This window comes from Phyllobates terribilis, unplaced genomic scaffold (assembly GCF_046119375.1).
Source record: "Phyllobates terribilis strain yellow unplaced genomic scaffold, ASM4611937v1 Scaffold_2__4_contigs__length_985480577, whole genome shotgun sequence".
Lineage (NCBI taxonomy): Eukaryota > Metazoa > Chordata > Amphibia > Anura > Dendrobatidae > Phyllobates > Phyllobates terribilis.
Window position 1 is genome coordinate 431162291 of NW_027362762.1, and position 21165 is coordinate 431183455.

Sequence of the window (21165 nt, forward strand, 5' to 3'; positions counted from 1 at the left end):
ACTTATATTCAAAAGCATTTTAGTTAAAATTAAGGTCTTGCATGATGACAACTTCATGCACTTTCATTTCATCTCCAGGAAAATGGCATCACAACAACCAGACAGAAGGAATCACACTTTAAAAAAAATGCAAACCTTTTTGTCTCCACTGTAGATAAATACATATGTACAGTGTTATGTAACTTAAGTGGCATTATGATTGGTTACAGGTGTGCATTATTCTGTATTTCTAGACATACACTATATACGGTATACATGAATTCTTATTTGTATTTGTGATGATATACGTGTTTTTTACCTTGAGCCTTTTGATGTGTAGTTGTTCCCCTGTTTGTCTTTTTAGTTTTTGTTTATATTACTCCTTAATAAACTTTTAATACTATTTGCATCAATTAGCTGTGTCATCTCTATAGATTATATATTTGCTCTAGATACATAACAATCATATAGTCATCTTTCGGTATTGACGATGCTCCATTATCTGTACTACTTTGTTTCACCTTGCATCCATCCCTGCTGGGCTCCACTTCACCTGTCCTTCTGCTCCTGAGTTTCTACTTTTTCCTAGTCGCCACAATTCCATGTGTTCTCTAAAAGCTGCACCAATCCCTGGGATCCATTTGCCCACATAGAACAGAGGTTTAATGGATGCTCCTCACCTGTTGAGTCCAAACAGATTGGTTTATTGCAAACAACAGAAAGTTTGTACATTTTGCTCATACACCTAATTTGGAGTGAGGAATTTTCATTTGATTTCTGAACCACGAGTGCCAGGAGATGAACACAACTATAGATCCTACTCAGATAGTGTGCACAATCACCCAGCCATTGATATTCCGAAAAAGAAAATATGATTGATCACAATTGCTTAATTTTAGTTAGTTTAGTTTCTTTTTTTTCCCCTCTCCTTTTGCCTTTGTGTTTTAATTGGTTATAATCGTGCCATTGTTAATTAAATATAAAAATAATCATTTTAAATTATTTTATTTTCCAGAAAAAGCCTGAAGTTCAGTCTCCTGTTTCTACTAACCCATTTTTGGATGATGACAACATAGCAGAAGAGTCTGCTCTGGACAGGGATGGTGACCTGGACAAAGTGAGTATTAAACCCATACTCTGCAGTTATTTTCTATGTCTGTTAAATTGTGTTGTGTTTTTTTTAATTGTATGGAATAGTGTTGTTCACTATGCGATTTCATATAGAGGTACCTGGGGAAAAAACATCTACATTGTGATGCATGTATTTTTTTTTTGTAACATGGGCGCTTAGGAGCCTCTACAATGGCATATGCTGGAAAATCCTCCTGGCATATTTCTTCTGACATATACTACAAAAGCAGGGTCACTAAGAATAAGGTATGAAGATGAAGTTGTTAGACAGCTGTGGAATTTCATACCTGTTAATATACAAGGGTTGTCACATGAACAAAGTACATTTTAGTTAGAAAAATTTGGGTAAGTTTCACAATTGGATGTGTTAAAAAAATGTTCCTGTGCTGAGATAATATTATAATTGTGTCCCTGATGTGTACTGTGTAGTGGCTGTGTGAGTCTGACCATGCAGAGTTGCTCCAGTCCATGGTTGACACATACCATAGTTCCTGGCTAGGGGGGGAGGGAACACAAGTCACTTATGATAATTGAGTATCCAGATGAAACAGCAAGGGCTCACAGCTGCTACTTTCTGAGGTAACATTTCCATGTCTGTTTTATCACAGAAATGAATGTTTTTACCATGTCACCAGTCCCATGAGCTCATCATAAATCAAGTCGGTGACTTATAAGTTCACTGACTTGATTTTTGATTAGCCCATAGAGCTTGAGACATGGAAGAAACACATTTCAGGCAGGAGAAATGTGTGGCCTCAGGCAGGCAGGAGCAATGTGTGGCCTCAGGCAAGCAGGAGCAATGTGTTGCCTCAGGCAGGCAGGAGCAATGTGTTGCCTCAGGCTGGCAGGAGCAATGTGTTGCCTCAGGCTGGCAGGAGCAATGTGTTGCCTCAGGCAGGCAGGAGCCATGTGTTGCCTCAGGCAGGCAGGAGCCATGTGTTGCCTCAGGCAGGCAGGAGCCATGTGTTGCCTCAGGCAGGCAGGAGCCATGTGTTGCCTCAGGCAGGCAGGAGCCATGTGTTGCCTCAGGCAGGCAGGAGCCATGTGTTGCCTCAGGCAGGCAGGAGCCATGTGTTGCCTCAGGCAGGCAGGAGCCATGTGTTGCCTCAGGCAGCAGCAGCAGATGTGAGCCCCTCCTGTTTCATCTGTATACTCACTCACTTGTGATTGACTTGTGCTCCCCCTCCTTTCCCCAGACAGGAGCTGTGGTATGTGTCAACTTTGAACTAGAGCAGCTCTGCACTTTCAGAAACATACAGCCATTACACAGTACACCGCAGAGGCACATTTATAAGATTATCTCAGCACAGGAACATTTTATTTTTTGGCTTCAGTTGTGGAACGTATTATTCCAAAATCTATTGAATAAAATATACTTGGTTCATGTGTCAACTCCATTAATGTGTGACCTCCACACAGCGTACAAGGTTATCTGAGGTCTTATTATAATAGTGCTGCCTTCTGCTACTAAAGGTACCGTCACACTTAGCGACGCTACAGCGATCCCGACAATGATACGACCTGGCAGGGATCGTTGCTGCGTCGCTATGTGGTCGCTGGTGAGATGTCAAACAGTCAGATCTTCCCAACGATGCAGCAACAATGCGGCGACCCTTAGCAACCTGTATAACGATGCACGCCTATGTGTTTCTGTGTCTGAGTCATCAACGAGGTCGTTGGTAAGGTGTCAAACACACCGATGCATGCTACCCAGCGGGACCTCAACGATCAAAAAAAAGGTCCAGGCCATTCCGACACGACCAGCGATCTCACAGCAGGTGCCTGGTCGCTGCTATGTGTCAAACGTAGCGAGATCGCTGCTGAGGTCTCTGTTGCGTCACAAAACTTGTGACTCGGCAGCGATCTCGCTAGCGATCTCGCTTAGTGTGACGGGGCCTTAACCCTATATCCTTCCACAGATATACAAATAAATGGACAAACACTTCGAGATAGCACAGAGCAGAGCAGGGGTGAATGAAGCACTTAACTTTTTGTCATTACAATCTTGGAGTGCTGCCATTATCATGCACACACACACAATTCTCATCTGGTGAGGTGCATTCTCAAAGCTCTCGGTAAGGGTGAGCAGCTAGTTGGTAAAGCATGGTGGGCAAGCTGCGACAATGAAAACAGTAATGGTTGGCTCACAATTGCAGAAGTACGGTGGTAGACCACAGGGAAGCCAAAGATTCACTGAAGGGAGACTGAAGAAGCAGAATAGGCTTACTAGCACAGTAGAATTGACTCATCAATGTAGCAGAGCTGAATAGGTCAGGAGATTCATGATACTGAGAGCTGGGTATGTCTGTTGACTCACTTTTAGTGATGTAGCAGAGCATAGCAGAATATTGCATGTTGAGTGACTCCTGTAGTGATGAAAAGCAAAATGGAACAGTAGAGATATAATGTGAAATACCTGAATACTCAGGCAGTTTGACACCACCTGAGTTGGCTTATGAGACCAGGGAGCATGACCTTAAATGCGCACACCAGGTTACCCTTGTAATCTGATGCAGAAATGAACAGAAAGAGCTGGTAAGATCAGAAGACCTGCAGGGAAGCTGGAGCTGGGACAGGTGAGTACAAATCAATTACACAATTCACCTAGTCCATATTGCCACTGAAGCGGAATATTTTGAGAAGGCTTACACTTTATTGAGGTCAAAAGAAGCAAATCCAAATCTGGCAATGGTTGGTTTTTCCCCAAACCTCTGATTTTCCAGCTTCTAAAGAACACCACATTTCACCTGTTCACAGGCAACTGTCTCTTTTTAACCTCTTCTCAACTCATAACTTTTATGTCATACGTCTGTTGCAGGTGTATGGAGCTGATTCTGCTCCACACAGATTTATGCAGCTGGAGCCTTCCTTTGACAGCAGTGCCAAATCACTGCAATTCCTGGGTACTTTTTGAGTTGCCATTGTAGTCGGATTCTTGCTGAAGACACTGTCACCGCCATTTTTGTGCTCCTTTGCAGTGCAGCCAAAGACTGGGCTTCATAAGAAACCATAGATTTCATGATATATTGCCATACTGAAGTATTGCAGGTACAAGTCACCTAGGGGGACTCAAAAAAAATTACCTATTTAAAAAAAAGTTGTCAAAAATATATAAAAAAAAATTGAATTACCTCCATTTCCCAATAAAAATAGAGAAACCTATTTTTTTAACCAAAACTGCTGTTTCTCTGTTGCAGCAACTCCCTAAAAAATGCAATAAACAGCAATCAAAACATCATGTGTACAATAAAACTATACCAATAAAAACTACAGCGTGGTGCACAAAAAGCAAGCCTTCATACAGCTCAATTGACCTAAAAATAAAAATGTTGCAGGTATCCCAAATGACGTCAAACTATTTTTTATACAAGTTTCTGAACTTTTTTTTACCACTTGAACATCAAACTTTACATTTTTTTTTGTTATTTTCCTGTCCTGTCTTGACCTGACCTGGAGAATCATTTTTACTGCATATAGAATGACATGAAAGCAAAACCTAAAAAAAAACAATGATTGAATTGCATTTTTTTTCTCTAAATTTCACCACACTTGAAATTTTATTCCCCACTTTGTAGAACGTTATGTAGCAAAATGAAAGGTGTCATTCAAAACTAAAACCCATCCCACAGAAAAAAAACTTGTTTCTTGGACGAAAAGGAGGAGGAAAAATCTAGTGCAAAAATGAAAAATTGCCGTGTCAGGAAGTGTTTTTTTGTATCTTTGAATACCCATCAGGCTTACTTCTGTAGTTACAAAACCTGCAGTGTAGTATGGGAATGACCATCACACCCAGTCTCTACAGTCAATTCTAAATTCTGTACCTTTAAATCCACTCGAATAAGGCAATTAGCAACTTAAATATTACTCAATACCCGAATTCTTCCAGAACTTACACCACTGAGAGCAGCGGCCTCTATGCCACGTACCTACGATTCATCATTTTCCCTGCTTGCAATATAAATATATACTCTTCAACATTGAACTTGCAACAACAAGAAGGATAAGCTGTGGAATTATAGAAATCACAGGATTGATAGACATATTAAAATACAGAATAGAGACTCAGAATGCTTTTAACTTCCTATAGGGAACATGAATAGGAAGAGTCTCAAATGGATAGATTAAAAGGAATCTATCAGCAGGTTGTTATCATGTAATCTGAGAGCAGTGTGGTGTAGGGGCTCACAGCCTGATTCCAGTGATTTGTCACTTATTATGCTGTGTTGCTGTTTCAATAAAGCAAGTATTTTTTCAGCAGTAGATTATCACTAAAGGACTAGGTGATTTGTGCCTCCTGGTCACCTGCTCTGTGTAACCCCCCCCCACCAACACAACTAATTAGCAGCTTTCTGTCACTATACAATGTACCCAGAAAGCTGCCAATCAGTGGTGTCGGGAGTGTTATACAGGGCTTAGCATTCTGAGCACTGCTAGATCTGCAGCAGAGAAAAAGGTGATTGTATCAAAATGACAGCATGCAGACCAGCAAGTGACACATCGCTGGAATCCGGGTCTGAGCCCCTCCATCATGCTGCTCTCAGATTACATAGAAGAAAACAAGGAGACAGAGTCCCCTTAATTTAGGTAATAAATCATTTAAATGCAGATATTTGCCTAAAAAAGGATAAAGGTTGCCGTTTTTATTTTTTAGGAGGTTCTAATATTCTCCAAATAATTTGGGTTCTTATTTCAATAAAGTAAGAAGTATGATAGTGTTAGGCTATGCGCCCACGATGTAGAAATGCTCCGGATTTTTCCTGAGCGTTTCTGCATCTCCCTGGCAGAAAAAACGCATGCGGATTGTACATGCGGATTTTACATGCGTTTTCCTGCCAGGGACATGCGGATGTGAAGAGTTCTACACTTGCATTTCCGCATGTGGGTTGACAAGCGCTTTCCAAGCGATTTTAGCATCACTTGGAAAGTGCTTGTCAACCTGGTCACACTATATAAATCCATGCAACCGACATGGATTTATATAGTGTGACCGTAAAAGAATGGTAAAAAATAAATATTATACTTACCTTCTGATGGCCCCCGGTGTCCTTATCCGATCCGTCCTGGCTTGCCGGCAGCTCGCGATGGTCTAAAAGGACCTGCCATGATGTCATTTAGTCATGTGACGGGTCACTCGACCGCTGACATCGGCAGGTCCTCCAGTGTACCGCGAGCTGCCGGCAAGCCAGGACGGATCGGATAAGGACACCGGTGGCTATCAGAAGGTAAGTATAATATTTATTTTTTATTTTATTCTTTTTTTTACAGGTTCTATTGTACTCGGGTCCGGAGGAGAGTCTCCTCCTCTTCAAACCCGTGTACCATCCGCACATTGAACCGCATGATATCCGCATGTGCATATGTAGTGATGCGGATGTCATGCAGTCCAATGCAAGTCAATGACGGCGAAAACGCCGCAATTCCGCAAAATAATTGGTAGTGCTGCGGATTTTTCCGCAATGATAATCCGCAGCGGAAATTTCCGCAGCATGTGGACAGCACATGCGGATTATCATTGGAGAACATGGCAGGCCTTCTACCAAGCGTTTTTTAAGCGTTTCTGCAGCGGAATTGCCGCTGCAGAAACGCTTAAGAAACCGCATAGTGGGCACACAGCCTTAGATGAATTATTTTAAGGAATTATTCTTCTAATTAGATTTATAGTTCTCTTTAATGGCATGCAGTTGGATTTAGGCGATATCTAAAGGTAATGCTTCGGTTTGTGCTGTCTTCATTTTCTATTCAGATAGCCTTCCATTTTCCACTAGCTGGGCCTGGAGATTAGGGAGGGGGATATTTAATTCCGATGGGGTCGCAATGCAGAATTCGATTTCAATGTCACAGTAGGAATAGCAAGTGATGGTTTTCTTTAAATTTGACAAACATTTTTTTAACAGCCAAAGAAGCCTAAAGCACCAGAAAATCCATTCCATGGCATAATTTCAAAGTGTTTTGAGCCCCATCTCTATGTGTATATAGAGTCTCAAGACAAGTGAGTAGCAAATACTGTTTTTTATATTTTTAATTTGGAGACTAAACCATTTTTTATATGTCTGTATTGTATCAGAATTGAATAATTCTGTACATATTATGTAGAATGAGTAATTTTATTTGTATTCTAAGCTGCACTGGTACCTAATTCCATCTAATACTGAACTCATTTACAGTAAGCTACTAAGTAAGGCCAACACTGCCAGGGGTCTGTCTTACTTCCTGCCAGCCAATGTAATCCCAGGATTCGGTAATCCCGCCACACCCTGTCCTGACTTACATTGAAATTCATTTCTTTTCCTCTTTTCCGCTCAATCAGAAATGTTTTCCATTAGTGTTTCCCTTGCAGGCACCCTAAACTTGAAAGGAATTTGTAACCTTAGCTAAAGGCTTTTGAGAAACGAAAGCTTTTGGTTTCCCAGTTTATTAACCAATGCTTACCCTGAATTGATATTAAGAGACTTACAGAAGAACAAATGGGTACCAATGTTTTGAGCTTTTGACTTTCAGGCTCCATATCTCACCATCCACTACTGCTTTGAAAGTGAGACTACCATCATTTTATAGACCTTCATCTTGGCTATCTCATATATAAATTTGACTTCCTATTATTTAGCATATGATTACACAGATTCTTGTAATGTCACTGCATTGTTACTGTTTTGCTCCTGGTGGTGGAAAAATCTTTTTCTTCCTGTATACTACAAAATACAACCTGATCTCACATTCCCTAATAGCTTTGTGTGTTATTAGGTTGATTCCCAAGGGAAAGGTCACTGGTTTGAACCCAGGAGAAGCCATGAATATTTTCCAAGAAAAGAGAAACCGCATTATCCAGCTAATCAATAGCAATCTCTCGGCCAAGAAAATTGCCAAACTACATCATGTGAGTGTCATGACAGTTGGAACAATACAAAATTAAGCCCGTCCATCCATTCAAAAGCCAAGAGGTGGAAGTTCAGGCAAAATATTGGAGTCAACAAGTTGACTCATCACAAGGTCTATTAGTTCTGGTGCGACAAACACGGCAGTGGAGGTGGCTCGTATGCTTCATAATGGTGAGATCAGACGTCCATGCAAGCACTGTGCAACTTATGTTACACAAGTCTTGAATGGTGGCTCAAAAAAAGGTGAAGAAGCTTCGACTTCAATATAGTCATAAGAAGCGTCGGCTCTAGTTTGCAAAAAAGTACAAAAAGGCTTTTGATGGGTGCAAATGGGTCTGGAAAAAAACAAGGGGAAAAAGAGGCTAACTGATGGAGAAATTTAAGGAACTGTCAAGTTCGGTGAAGGAAACTTGATGGTATTATGGGGTTGTTTCACAGCCAACTGCATCTGATACTTGACCAGGATCGATGGTGGTCTCAATGCTGAGCTATATGTGAGTATCCTACAAGATTAATTACTTTGTACACTTGAGTACTATGGGTATGAAAAGGACGACATGGTGTTCCAGCAGGACAACGACCCGAAATATATGTCGAGATTGGTGAAGAAATGGTTAATTGACAATGAAGTAGAGGTGCTAGATTAGCCCCGACAGGCCCCAGACCTCAACCCAATTGAACACTTGTTGGTATAGTTGACAAAAAAACTGTTTACATACCAGAGTGTGTCGACCAGTATGCACCAACTTTGGAAAGATGCAAAAGAGACCTGGGATCAGATGTCTGTTGAGACATGTTTGTATCTGATCATGCCCTGAAAGATGCAGACAGTGTTGAAAGCCAAAGGTTGATTTATCAAATACTAACAAAATAATAAAAATATAAATTTAGATTTTTAGGAGCAAAACAGTAACAATGCAGTGACATGGCGAGAATCTGCATAACTAATCATATGCTAAATAGTTGCAAGGCAAATGTATGTATGAGAGAGCCAAGATGAAGGTCTATAAAATGATGGTAGTCTCACGTTCAAAGCAGTAGTGGATGGTGAGATATGGAGCCTGAAAGTCAAAAGTTCAAAACATTGTTACCCCTTTTGCTCGTCACTGTAATTTAGAAAGAATGTCCTGTCACTTGAAATAAATGGGTTATTTGGTCTTCTGCTAAAATCCTGCAGTCACTATGTGATTGCTGACTTCTCAATCCTTACAGCGCACGCACCGCACACTGTTAGGATTCTCCGGTATTGCTGTCAAGAGTAGGTGGTTTCGTGTCTGCAAGTACGCGATTTGCATACTTCTGGCTGCATTTCGACTAGACATGTTCTGACTAGACATACAAGTCTAGTCAGCACGTGACCACATGTATGCAAATGGAATGCTTATGCTTATGTGACCACCTGTTCTCAGCAGCAATACTGTAAAATCCTGGCAGAGTGGGATGTGCAAAGTTTATGGATTCAGAAGTCTGCAGTCACATAGAGTGAGTGCAGATTTTTATCATTGGTGCCATCAACTCCTTTAAGTAATAAACGGCGATCAAAGTAAATGATAATTTTATTTGTTGTGGGGTTTTTTTAGAAAAAAATCTGTCTTATGTATTACCAGTTGGATGTGTTGTAAAAAAATTGTTTGGTATTGTACTGTCTCAAGCTGATTCTTATTTTTGAGTGTGATTTTGGAGGATAATAGTTCCACAGAGCCATATCTAGCTAGTAGCAGGTCTTTCACTTTAACTCCTCATTTATTTTTTTTTTTTTATTCCTGGTATAATTGTATCTATTTAGAATGTTTAGTATCCGTTTTCTTGACTGCGATACTTTATAAAAAAAATAAATAAGGTATTTTCTAATGCTGTCACACCACCCTAAGTTGACAAGCTCCACCCTAAGTTTTATTTATTGATTTTTTTTTTCATTTCCTTCTTGTTAGAAGAGTCCTACTAAAATTAGTCAGAATACAATGAGTATTGCTGTTCAGACTCCCAGGGATTGGCTATTTTTACAGAGAAACATGATAAGTATTTACCGTATTTTTTGGATTATATGACGCAATTTTTTCCCCCCAATTTGGGAGGAAAAAGGGGATGCGTCTTATAATGCGAACTTACTGTATTTTACCTGGAGAGCGGCTTCGGATCGGGGTCCCAGATACAGGAGGTTGGTGGCGGCTGTTGCTGTAGTGGGGCGATGCTGCGGCCCCGTCCTCGGAAGTTGGCGGTGAGTGGAGGCGAGGTTCCCTATCCCGTACATAGCCCTGCGCTGTGCTTCGGTAAAATGGCCACCAGAGCATGTGCAGATTGAGATCTCGAGAGACAAGATTTCGGAAGACGAGACGTTTAGCTGAGATGAATCTGTGCTACAGTAAATTTATCACTTAAACATGAGCCATGTATGAGGGAGTCGGAGTCTGTGGCATGGAAATTGAGGAGTCGGAGTTTTAGTTAGCAAAATCTAAAAAGTTGATCCAGTAGGAAGAGTTGAATTCCACTCTTGGCATTAGCTTAAATGGGTTGGCTGGGTACTACAGATCCACCATCTATTCATCCGCAGCTGCTGTGTTCTAGCGGCATCCGAACACTTCTGGTCGGCGTCTTTAACAGCAGATCAGCGGTGGTGCCGAGTGTTGCACCGCCACAGAACCAGTATTGATGACTTATCCTAAAGAGAGACCATCAATAAAGTAGTGGCCTTCCCTTTTAAAAACCTGAATCTATCAATCGGGATAGCAACCATGAAGTTTCTTTAAAAACTTTTCTAGAATGCTTGAAAAAAATCATTGGAAGTTAATTTCAAGGAGTGCATCTATGTACAGTATGTAGCTGTTATTCCTCATCCGCATCTAATTTTCCCTAGTTCTCATTTTTATAGCTATTATTACAAGCTGCAACAACATTTTGTCCTTACTGACTGGGAACTTCTGATATGAAATGTGTAAAACTAAGTGTGTTTTTATTTAAATACAGATGGGGCTTTTTCCGGACAAGTTAAGTTGTTTTTTTATGTCTGTGGAAAATGAATGCATTAAGTTAATGCTTTCTCAGCAGTGTGGAAATGTACTGGCCCCATTATTTATAAGCCCTTATTTTTCATAGCAGGCGGGTACAGTACTTGGATTTAACAAGAAAATAAAATTCAAAAGTACATTTTTTTTACTTGCTGGTCCTTTTTTTTAGCAGACTAATAAGGAAAGTGCTTACCCGTCTCACAAGATGGTTTTACTCTCACTGTACAGACAACATATGAGATGTAGACTCTGGCTTTGCTATGACATTATTCTTGCCAGAAAAGAAACAATAGGTGGGTCGTCTGCACTGCTGATGAACATCCGAAAGAATGGTCCAGGATACAAAGTAGACTTGATACTGTTTTATTATCAAAGCGTTTCGAAGTCTTCAGACTTCTTCAGGATATAACCACATACTTATGGTACACCTAGTTATGTGGTTATATACCGATGAAGAAGTCTGAAGACTTCGAAATGTGTTGATCATAAAACCGAATAAAGTCTACTTGAAAAGCCAGAAGAGAAACAATAGGAGAGTCGTCCATCAACAGCGCAGACATCCGAAAGAATGGTCCAGGATACTAAGTAGGCTTTATACGGTTTTATTATCAACTCTTTTTGAAGTCTTTAGACTTCTTCATCATAACCACATAACTAGGTTTACCATAGGTACCTATTGTTTCTCTGTTGTTGCTGAGAAATCATCTTTTATCACTTTATATAAATGTCCTCTTCCAGGCTATGGGAAGGATGGTGCCTGGAAGATAACTCTGCCTTCAGAGCTTGCTTTACATGAAGGGGGAGTTACCAGTGTGATATGTGATGGCCGCTCTCTGCTCTCCTGATCTCACTGCAGAGCTGTGTGTGATTATACCTGACACGTCTGCAGGTTCCTCTCAGCTTCCATCTCACAGGCAGACAGGGTGCAATAATGTTATAATACAGCAGAGCTGGGAGAGAAGAAAGACATGTGTTTTCAAGAAGACAAAGTTCATTTCTCCTGTTCTGTGTTAGTTACATGTCTCCTCCTTCTTGTAAAGCAAGCTCTGGAGGCAGAGTTATCTTCCAGGCACCATCCGCCCCAGAGCCTGGAAGACGTCATTTATATAAGTGATAAAAGATGATTTCTCAACAACAAGGCATCTGATATGAGACTTGCAGGTAGGACTTTTTTCAGTATTCTATAACCTGTATGACCATATTAATAGTTTAGATAGGTCAAATGTGCTGACAGATTCCTTGCTTGATTCTTGTTGTGAGATACATACAATGGTATGAAAAAGTGTTGGCCCTTCCTGATTTCTTATTCTTTTGCATGTTTGTCGCATTTAAATGTTTCAGATCACAAAAAATTTAAATATTAGACAAAAATAACACAAGTAAACACAAAAGGCAGTTTTTAAATTAAGGTCTTTATTATTAAGGGAAAAAGGCATCCAAACCTACAGGGCCCTGTGTGAAAAAGTGCCCCCTAAACCTAATAACTGGTTGGGCCACCCTTACCAGCAACATCTGCAATCAAGTGTTTGCGATAATTGGCAATGAGTCTTTTACAACGGTCTGGAGGAATTTTGGCTCACTCATCTTTGCAAAATTGTTGTAATTTTGCCACATTGGAGGGTTTCTGAGCATGAACTGCCTATTTAAGTTCATGCCATAGCATCTCAGTCAAATTAAGGTCAGGACTTTGACTAGGCCACTCCAAAGTCTTAATTTTGTTTTTCTTACGCCATTCAGAAGTCGACTTGCTGGTGTGTTTTGGATCATTGTCCTGTTGCATAACTCAAGTGCGCTTCAGGTTGAGGTCACGAATAGATGGTCGGACATTCTTCTTCAGGATTTTTTGGTAAACCTCAGAATTCAAGGTTCCATTTACCACAGCAAGTCTTCCAGGTCCTGAAGCAGCAAAACAGCCCCAGACCCATCACACTACCACCACCATATTTTACTGTTGGCATGATGTTCCTTTCTGAAATGCTGTATTATTTGTATGCCAGATGTAATGGGACATGCACCTTCCAAAAAGTTCAACTTTTATCTCGTCAGTCCACAGAGTATTTTCCCAAAAGTCTTGTCGATCTTCAAGAGGTTTTCTAGCAAAACCGAGACAAGCCTTTGTTATTTTTGCTCAGCAGTGGTTTTCGTGCCATTTTTGCCCAATCTCTCTCTTATGGTGGAGACATGAACACTGACCTTAACTGAGGCAAGGGAGGCCTGCAGTTCTTTGGATTTTGTGGGGTCTTTTGTGACCTCTTTGTCGCTGCGCTCTTGGGATAATTTTGGTTGGCCTCCACTCCTTGGAATGTTCACCACTGTTCCATGTTTTCGCCATTTGTAGTTAATTGCTCTCACTGTGGTTCGCTGGTGTCCCAAAGCTTTAAACATAGCATTATAACTTTTTCGAGACTGATATGATCTCAATTACTTTGTTTCTCATTTGTTCCTGAATTTTTTTGTATCGCAGCATGATGTCTAGGTATTGAGGATCTTTTGGTCTACTTCCCTATGTCAGGCAGGTCCTATTTAAGTGATTCCTTGATTGAGAACAGGTGTGACAGTAATCATTCCTGTGTGTGGCGATGAAAATTGAACTATGCTTCCCAAAGATGTGATAAACCACAGATAATTTATGTTTTAAGGGGGGGCAATCACTTTTTCACACAGGGCCCTGTAGGTTTGGATTTCTTTTCCCCTTAATAATAAAGACCTTCATTTAAAAACTGCATTTTTGTTTACTTGTGTTATCTTTGTGTGATATTTAAATTTGTTTTGTGATCTTAAATGTTTAAGTTTGACAAACATGCAAAGGAATAAGAAATCAGGAAGGGGGCAAACACTTTTTCACACCACTGTAACTTTACCAGGTGAGCAATTTCCTGCACCTTATAGTCCTTTATTATCGGATAAAACCCTATTGCGCTTTTTGCTCTTCGGCTTTTTCCTGCATGACATTAATCTTGTAATATTATTCTTATTTAGACACTGTTGGCTGAGATCTGCTCATGCATGTACGCTTATGTTATTTACATGACACAGTGTGACCATTATTTATATTAGTTGCTTCTTTTTTTTTTTTGTCACTACGATAGCCTCCCCTCCAAACAGTGCAATTAAAAGCTAGCAAAATGCTACCATTACCAGGATTGATGAGCAAAAAAAAGCTGTTAACCAGGATTATCAATGGAAAAAAAAACGTACGGGTCTCAAAAAATGGCAACACTTACCAATTTTTTTCCTTTTTTTGCAAATTTTTGTCACCACTTAAGCTAGCAGTATTATTGTTTTATCACTGTAATCATACTGACTTGGAGAATCATATGACCAGATAATTTTTATTTTTTACTGAACGCTAAATGTTGTAAAACGAACAAAAGACAAAAAAACAAAGGCATATTTACATTTGTTTTCAGCATTTTACAGCACTTGGATTTTTTTTTAAAGTTTTTCAGTATATTAATTTTCTGAAATGAATGGAGTCATTCAAAACTATAACTTGTATACAAAAACAAGCCCTCATAGGGCCAGGTGAACGGAAAAATAAAAAATGATAGATTTTGGAAGAAGTTGAGAAGCAAAAAATGAAAGTGCAAAAGTAAAAAATGTCCCAGTTCTTAACGGATTAAATATAGTCTTTGCTCTATAACGAATAGGAGGAGAATAGGGGCAAGTGCTGTGACTTTTGGGAGAATCCAAAGAACAACTGTCATGACTACTGGGATGAAAATTCCAGTACAAATTAAATGAGTTGTCCAGAAATACAAAACCTATATAAATGAAAGAAATGTTACTATAGATTGCAAAATGCTTTAATTTGCGAATTACACTAGTTTTGTCAAATAAGCTAACCACTATGGTACATTAAAATGGCCTGTTTTGATACGCCGACAGAAATCTGTCCTACAATGCTAATAAGACAGGTGTCTGAGTATGTGCATTAGGAAGTGTGACATTACATGGTATAGATCAGGGGTCTCAAACTTGGCTAAGTATATGGGCCACACATAGAAAAAATGTGAATTTGACGGGCCACATTCTTTGCAGGATGATATGAAATTTTTAATGATACCATATTGTTTTTTCTATACAACTTTTGGATCATTTTTTGAACATTTTTGGCTTTATTTTATTCTTTTACATGGCATTCATTTTATGGGTTATGGTACAGTTTTCCAGTTTTTACAATTTTTATTTCCTTTTTGTGTCCCCTAATAGACCACATACAGTGATTATTTTTCTTACAATTTGCCCTATATAGTAATTCTGTCCAACTTCTTATAGTAATGCCCCCATCTTGTAGTAATTTCCCCATCTCGTAGTAATGTCCCCATCCTTGTCCGCATCTTGTAGTAATGTGCCCATCCTGGTTCGCATCTTGTAGTAATGGCCCATGCTGGTCCCTAACTTGTAGAACATTCAACTGAAAAGAATCACTGACTTCGGAAACCCTCAGGACCAGGCCGCAATCATTACGGGGGCTCCGGTGCCTGCAGGCTGCATTAAGCAGCCTCAGCCCCTCGGGCCGCGTGTTTGAGACCCCTGGTATAGATTATCTCCTAGTCACAGTAGCTGCTCAGCATTCATGGACAGCAGTGGTACCTCAACACCTCTGCTGTCTCCAGTATTAGATCAAATAGACATGGTAAACAGCAGTGTGAGCAGCCTCTTCTTACCTCAGCACCCCTTGTATCTCCAGTATTAGATCACATTGACATGTTGAACATCACTGTTAGCATTTCTTACTACCTCTTAACCTCTAGTAGCTCCATCTACAGTTTAAATCAGAAATGCAATGTGGACAACAGTATGAGTGGCCTCTTCTTACCTTAGCACCCCTGGTATCTGCAATATTACATCAGAAAGACATGGTGGACAGCAGTGTGAGCAGCCTCTTCTTACCTCAAGACCCCTAGTATCTATAGCATTAGATCAGAAAGACAGGGTGCACAGCAGTGTGAGCAGCCCATTCTTACCTTAGCACCCCTGCTATCTCAGTCTATAGTATTCGATCAGAACGGTTTGACAGCAGTGTTACCTCAGCACTCCTGATATCTCCGGTATTAGATCAAATTGACAGGGTGAACAGCAGTGTGAGCAGCCTCTTCCTACTTCAGCACCCCTGGTATCTCCTGTATTAGATCAGAAAGACAGTGTAGACAGTAGTGTGAGTGACCTCTTTTTACCTCAAGACCCTTAGTATCTATAGCATTAGATCAGAAAGACAGGGTGGATAGCACTGTGAGTGGCCTCTTCTTACTAATGTGCTAACTTTGTGGTGGGTTCTGCCTTGATCAACCAGAAGTCTAATTTGCAAGATTTTTCAATACTTTATTGTGGAGATCATTCGCACATGACACACTACTACTAAGATTTGTTCTTTAACCACTGTTTCATTTCAACATAATGTGCTTTGGTCCTGACAGACCACTAGTCTTGCCATATGATAGATAAAATCTGATCCTATAATTTTCCTTGGGTTCTATGGTAGCAATTTATCTTCCTGAAATGGCATGCTTTTTATGACGGAATCAAAGCTAATAGTGGTCTTATCCTTTACATACTTCCATTGCAGTAGTAGTAGAAGTTAACAGAAAGCTAATTTTTGAGGCACATTTTCTTATCTGAAATAAGAGACCATGTCATGCCGCATTACCTTTCTTTTACATTATGGGAGATATATGTAAAACAGATGTACACAGTAGTTTTACAGGAAAACTCTTCTCTTTGATTTGTGAGCCAACAGAATGAATGTGATTTCCTTTGCTACTGGCACATTTTTGTAGAAATTGAACCTCAAGATTATTCAGCCAGGTACGTGTGATACAAATGTGGTTTGGATTCAGATTATGCATTTTTTGGAAAATATAAGAATGTTTAAAATAGTAACAATCTATAACTTTTTTTTTTTTTTGCTTTTTTTTTCTGGATATCTGAATTTTAGGACTTTTGAAAACAGTGTCTCATGTGTACTACCTGATACATGATAACCAAATAAGCAAAAAGCTTTTTGGTAGGTCTTTCCTCCACAATTGTTTCATTTTGCATTGTAACATCGGTTTTACCTGAAAAACCGTGCCGCCAATCGTAATGGCCGTTGTGTGTGAATCCAATAAGCTAGTTGCGCTTCAATTAACGTCAATGTCTATTCTCATAGGAACCTAGGTGAATTGATTGATCGTTTTGTTGGCGATTTCAAGGCACAGGGGCCACCAAAATCCACTTCTGAGGATGCCGGGGCTGTTCTGCCAAGTTGTGCTGACCTGTTTGTCTACTATAAGAAATGTATGGTCCAGTGCTCACAGCTAAGCACCGGGGAGCCAATGATTGCCCTCACCACTATATTCCAGAAGTACCTGCGGGAATATGCCTGGAAGATTCTGTCTGGTAACCTGCCCAAGTAAGTTCAGCTGTAATCTAATTTACATTTAATAAACTAAATCATTGATAAAAGTTAACTTTTCTCTTTTCTAAAACGCTAAAGTGAATTATTCTGGAGCAAATGATGTTCTTGATCCTTACTGATTTAGAGAACTTGCTTTACACCTCTGTCTGTGTTGAATTAACAGTAAAGCATTCTTGTCTAACAAGCATTAAAAGTGTAAAAATGCTGCACATATGCAGAACTCTTTCATCTGCGGTATGTAGATTTAGTTCCTTATTTTCTGGGCAGAAAGGCTTCATCTCATAAAGACAAGCCCTGTTTTACTTGATCTTCCAGTGCATGGGAATATATGTTGTGTGGGGAAAAATAATATTAAATGCCAGACATGTAAATGAATGGTTAACTATGTAATACATAATAGGTCGTGCCATAGAAAGTGGTGCTCCTTATTATCAGCTCTGGCAAATCGCTGTGATACTATTATGATCTCAATATGCCCTGAAAAGGCATATAGAATGGGGATGTAATTGTGCGCCAGGTTTTTTTTTTTCTAGTTTTCTAGCAAAATTATCTCTGTTTTAACATTTTTGAGATCTACTATACTCTGCAAAGATATTAGGAAAGTGTGGGGAAAAAAATTTGCAAGGTAATAATGTCTTCAAACATAGAAGCGTTAATTGTTTTTATTTCTAAATTAACAAATTGCTTGAAATCTAAATCAAATCAATATTTGGGGTGACCACCCTTTGCCTTTAAAACAGTATTAATTCTTTGAGGTGCACTTGCACACAGTTTTTGTTGGAACGCTGCAGGAAGCTTCCAAACATCTTGGAAAATTAACTACAGATCTTCTATGGATGTAGGCTTGTGCAAATGTCTGTCTGTTCATGTAATCCCAGATGGGCTCGATGATGTTGAGATCAAAGCTTTGTGGGGGGCGCCATAATATCACTTCTGGGACTCCTTGTTCTTTTTTTTATCTTGAAAATAGTTCTTAGAGAACCTCTTCTCACCTCGCGAGATGAAATCTCACTGTTTAGTGAGAAGAGATGGAGCAGGAAATGTTGTTCTACACATGGCTCCCGGGGATATCACTGCACTGTCTGGGAAGATGGATCACTGCCACTCCACCAGTGCTGAGTGTATTATCACACCTGTCCCTGCCTGTCAGCGGCTTCATTATCTATCACTATCACACTGGTCTTTGCTTTGATCTGCTTGTTTTCACTCCCATCAGAGCACAGACCATTGTGACAGTGGTAGATGGTGAAGCTGCAGACAGGCAGGGAAAAATCTTCGAATAAAACAGCACTATGTCCCTGGGAGCAGCGCGCACTCACTCCAAAACACTGAAGATGGTATCTACTCTGAGCAGCAAGACCACGCTGCTCAGAACAGAGAAGTCACTTCAGTGCTGGTAGTGTGACATAGTGCCGCTAGGTATGTCAAGAAATGGCGGCGACGATAATTATAAAAGCACTTTCCTCACGGATATTTTAATAACTTGTATTTAGAATTTAGTTGTTTTTTTTTTACCAGTAATATATTAAAATAGAAAAGGCAGGGGTAATTTTTGGTGATATGTCCTCTTTAATTACATTGGCTGGTGAAATGGTCAATTACCAACTTATAAATGAAAACTATTAATGCTTCAATTTTTTAAATCTTTCTTACCTGTAGACTGTAAGCCCGCAAGGGCAGGGTCCTCTCCGCTCTGTACCAGTCTATCATTGTTAGTTTGTTCATTGTAATTTATATTTCTATTCTGTATGTAACCTTTCCTCATGTACAGCACCATCAAATCAACGGTGCTCATCAAAGAAAAAATAATACTTTGCAGCACTTTTTCAACACCTGCCTTAAACTTTTGCATAGTACTGTTTTTTTTTTTCATAGATACAATATATGATTGACACAGCTTATTATCATAGCATATTATCAACTTCTTGGGGATGTAAAAGAGAACCACAACTATTACTACTGAGAGGAAGAGAAGGGGACTGTTACGTACATACTTCTCAGCACGTGATGTGGGGTGCAACTACAAGGGTTCATTTTATCTTCTCTCACTTATGCTCAATTTGCAGCTTATAACAGAGGTTAAGTCAAACCCCAACACAATCCACACTCCCCATATACACAACACACTGCCAATACTTCAAAGAAGCAAGGTGATGAGTCCTCGAAATATATATATCCGGCCAACAGTCTAATGGCTATGGATTCTTTAGAGCATACAAAGTTCAAGCTTATTAACCCCTTCACGACCTTTGACGCAAGTTTATGGTCGCATAGGGGATCATGACCTATGATGTAAACTTACATCATGGCAATCGTGCGGGCAAAGGAGCGATCGCAGACTGGAACTCAACATAAGTAATAGCTGAGACCTGGCTGTGACTGGCCTGGGGCATTTAATCTCCTAAATGCCTCAATCGATGTCGATTGCAACATTTAGGAGAGGGAGGGTGCTCCCTCCCCCTTCTGTGCAGCGCTCCGAGAGCATGGGCTAAGAGGCTTCTCTCAGTGTAGCACTGACAGGTATAAAGCATTGCAATGCTGGTGCCTTGCAATTCATTATACTAGCGATCAGAGTAATGAAAGTTAAAGTCCGATAAAGAGACTAAGTAAAAAAAAAAAAACATAATATTGCAAAAATATTTTTTCAAAAATCACAAAACAGAAAAAAAAAAATATACCAATAACTACATATATTTATGTAAAAACAAAAATAAGCAAAAAAAAAGTATACGTATTTGGTATCGCCGCATCCGGAATGACCAGAACTATAAAACTTTCACAATGGTTAACCTCTTCAGTGAACATAATAAATAAAAAACAAGGCAAAAAATGATGCTTTTTCATCATACCGCCAAACAAAATTTGATCTAAAACGCAATCAAAAAGTTGAATTTGAATAAAAATGGTATCGCTGAAAACTTTATCTTGTCCCGCAATGAAACAAGCTGCCATACTGCTCCATCAGTGGAGAAATAAAAAGCTATAGCTCTCAGAATAAAGCGATGCAAAAATATTTTTTTGCTAAAAGAAATTGTTTGTGTAAAAGCGTCAAACATAAAAAATTATATAAATGTGATATCGCTGTAATCGTACTGACTAGAAGAAAAGAAAGTTCCGTACGAGGAACAGCGTAACAAAATAAATAAAAACAATTCTTAACCTACTATTGATATATTCATTCGCAGTAAGGCTCTGCTCACATTTATCCTGCACTCTGCGCTGAGCGCTTACACAAGAGTTTCTGTGTAAATCTCTGAAATACGTGATTCAGACGAACCCCCCCAGCAGAAGACTCCCTATAATGAGGCAGGTGGAGACACTGTGGACGCCATCGGGCCTGTGATCCGGCGGTGTCAGTCTTTTTAGGCATGCCTAAAAGTGCGGTCCACCACAGTTTTGTGCACTTCTGAAAAGAAGGACGTTGCTGCACAGAGGCCAGACTGAGTTCAGAGTAACTGCTGCCTTATTATAGTGAATGGATCCCTCAGGGGTTTCATTTGAATCACGTCATTCTAAGATTTAGATGGAAACCCCAACACAAGTGCTCAGCATAGACCAGGGGTCTCAAACACGCGGCCCGCGGGCCGCATGCGGCCCATGAGGCTGCTTTATGCGGCCCGCAGGCACAGACCCCTTGACGATCCCGACCTGGTCCAGGAGGAGCCGCCGACAGCAGCGCTGAATTGCCACACAGAGACTGTTTCCCAGCACTGCATTTCCAATGCCAGCCGCTGGCCAATCAGAGGCCAGCAGCTGATACCTGCGTGTCGGCGCA

General features: G+C 40.0%; 1 protein-coding gene across 1 annotated transcript in view; it reads left to right on the top strand.

Annotated features, from left to right (window-relative positions):
• VPS53 (VPS53 subunit of GARP complex) overlaps positions 1 to 21165 on the top strand; it is a 267635-nt gene that overhangs the window by 150198 nt on the left and 96272 nt on the right. Inside the window, exons 12-14 of the mRNA XM_073665297.1 lie at positions 995 to 1096; positions 7005 to 7099; positions 17142 to 17384. Coding sequence (XP_073521398.1) covers positions 995 to 1096; positions 7005 to 7099; positions 17142 to 17384 — 440 coding nt within the window. The remainder of the gene's footprint in view (positions 1 to 994; positions 1097 to 7004; positions 7100 to 17141; positions 17385 to 21165) is intronic.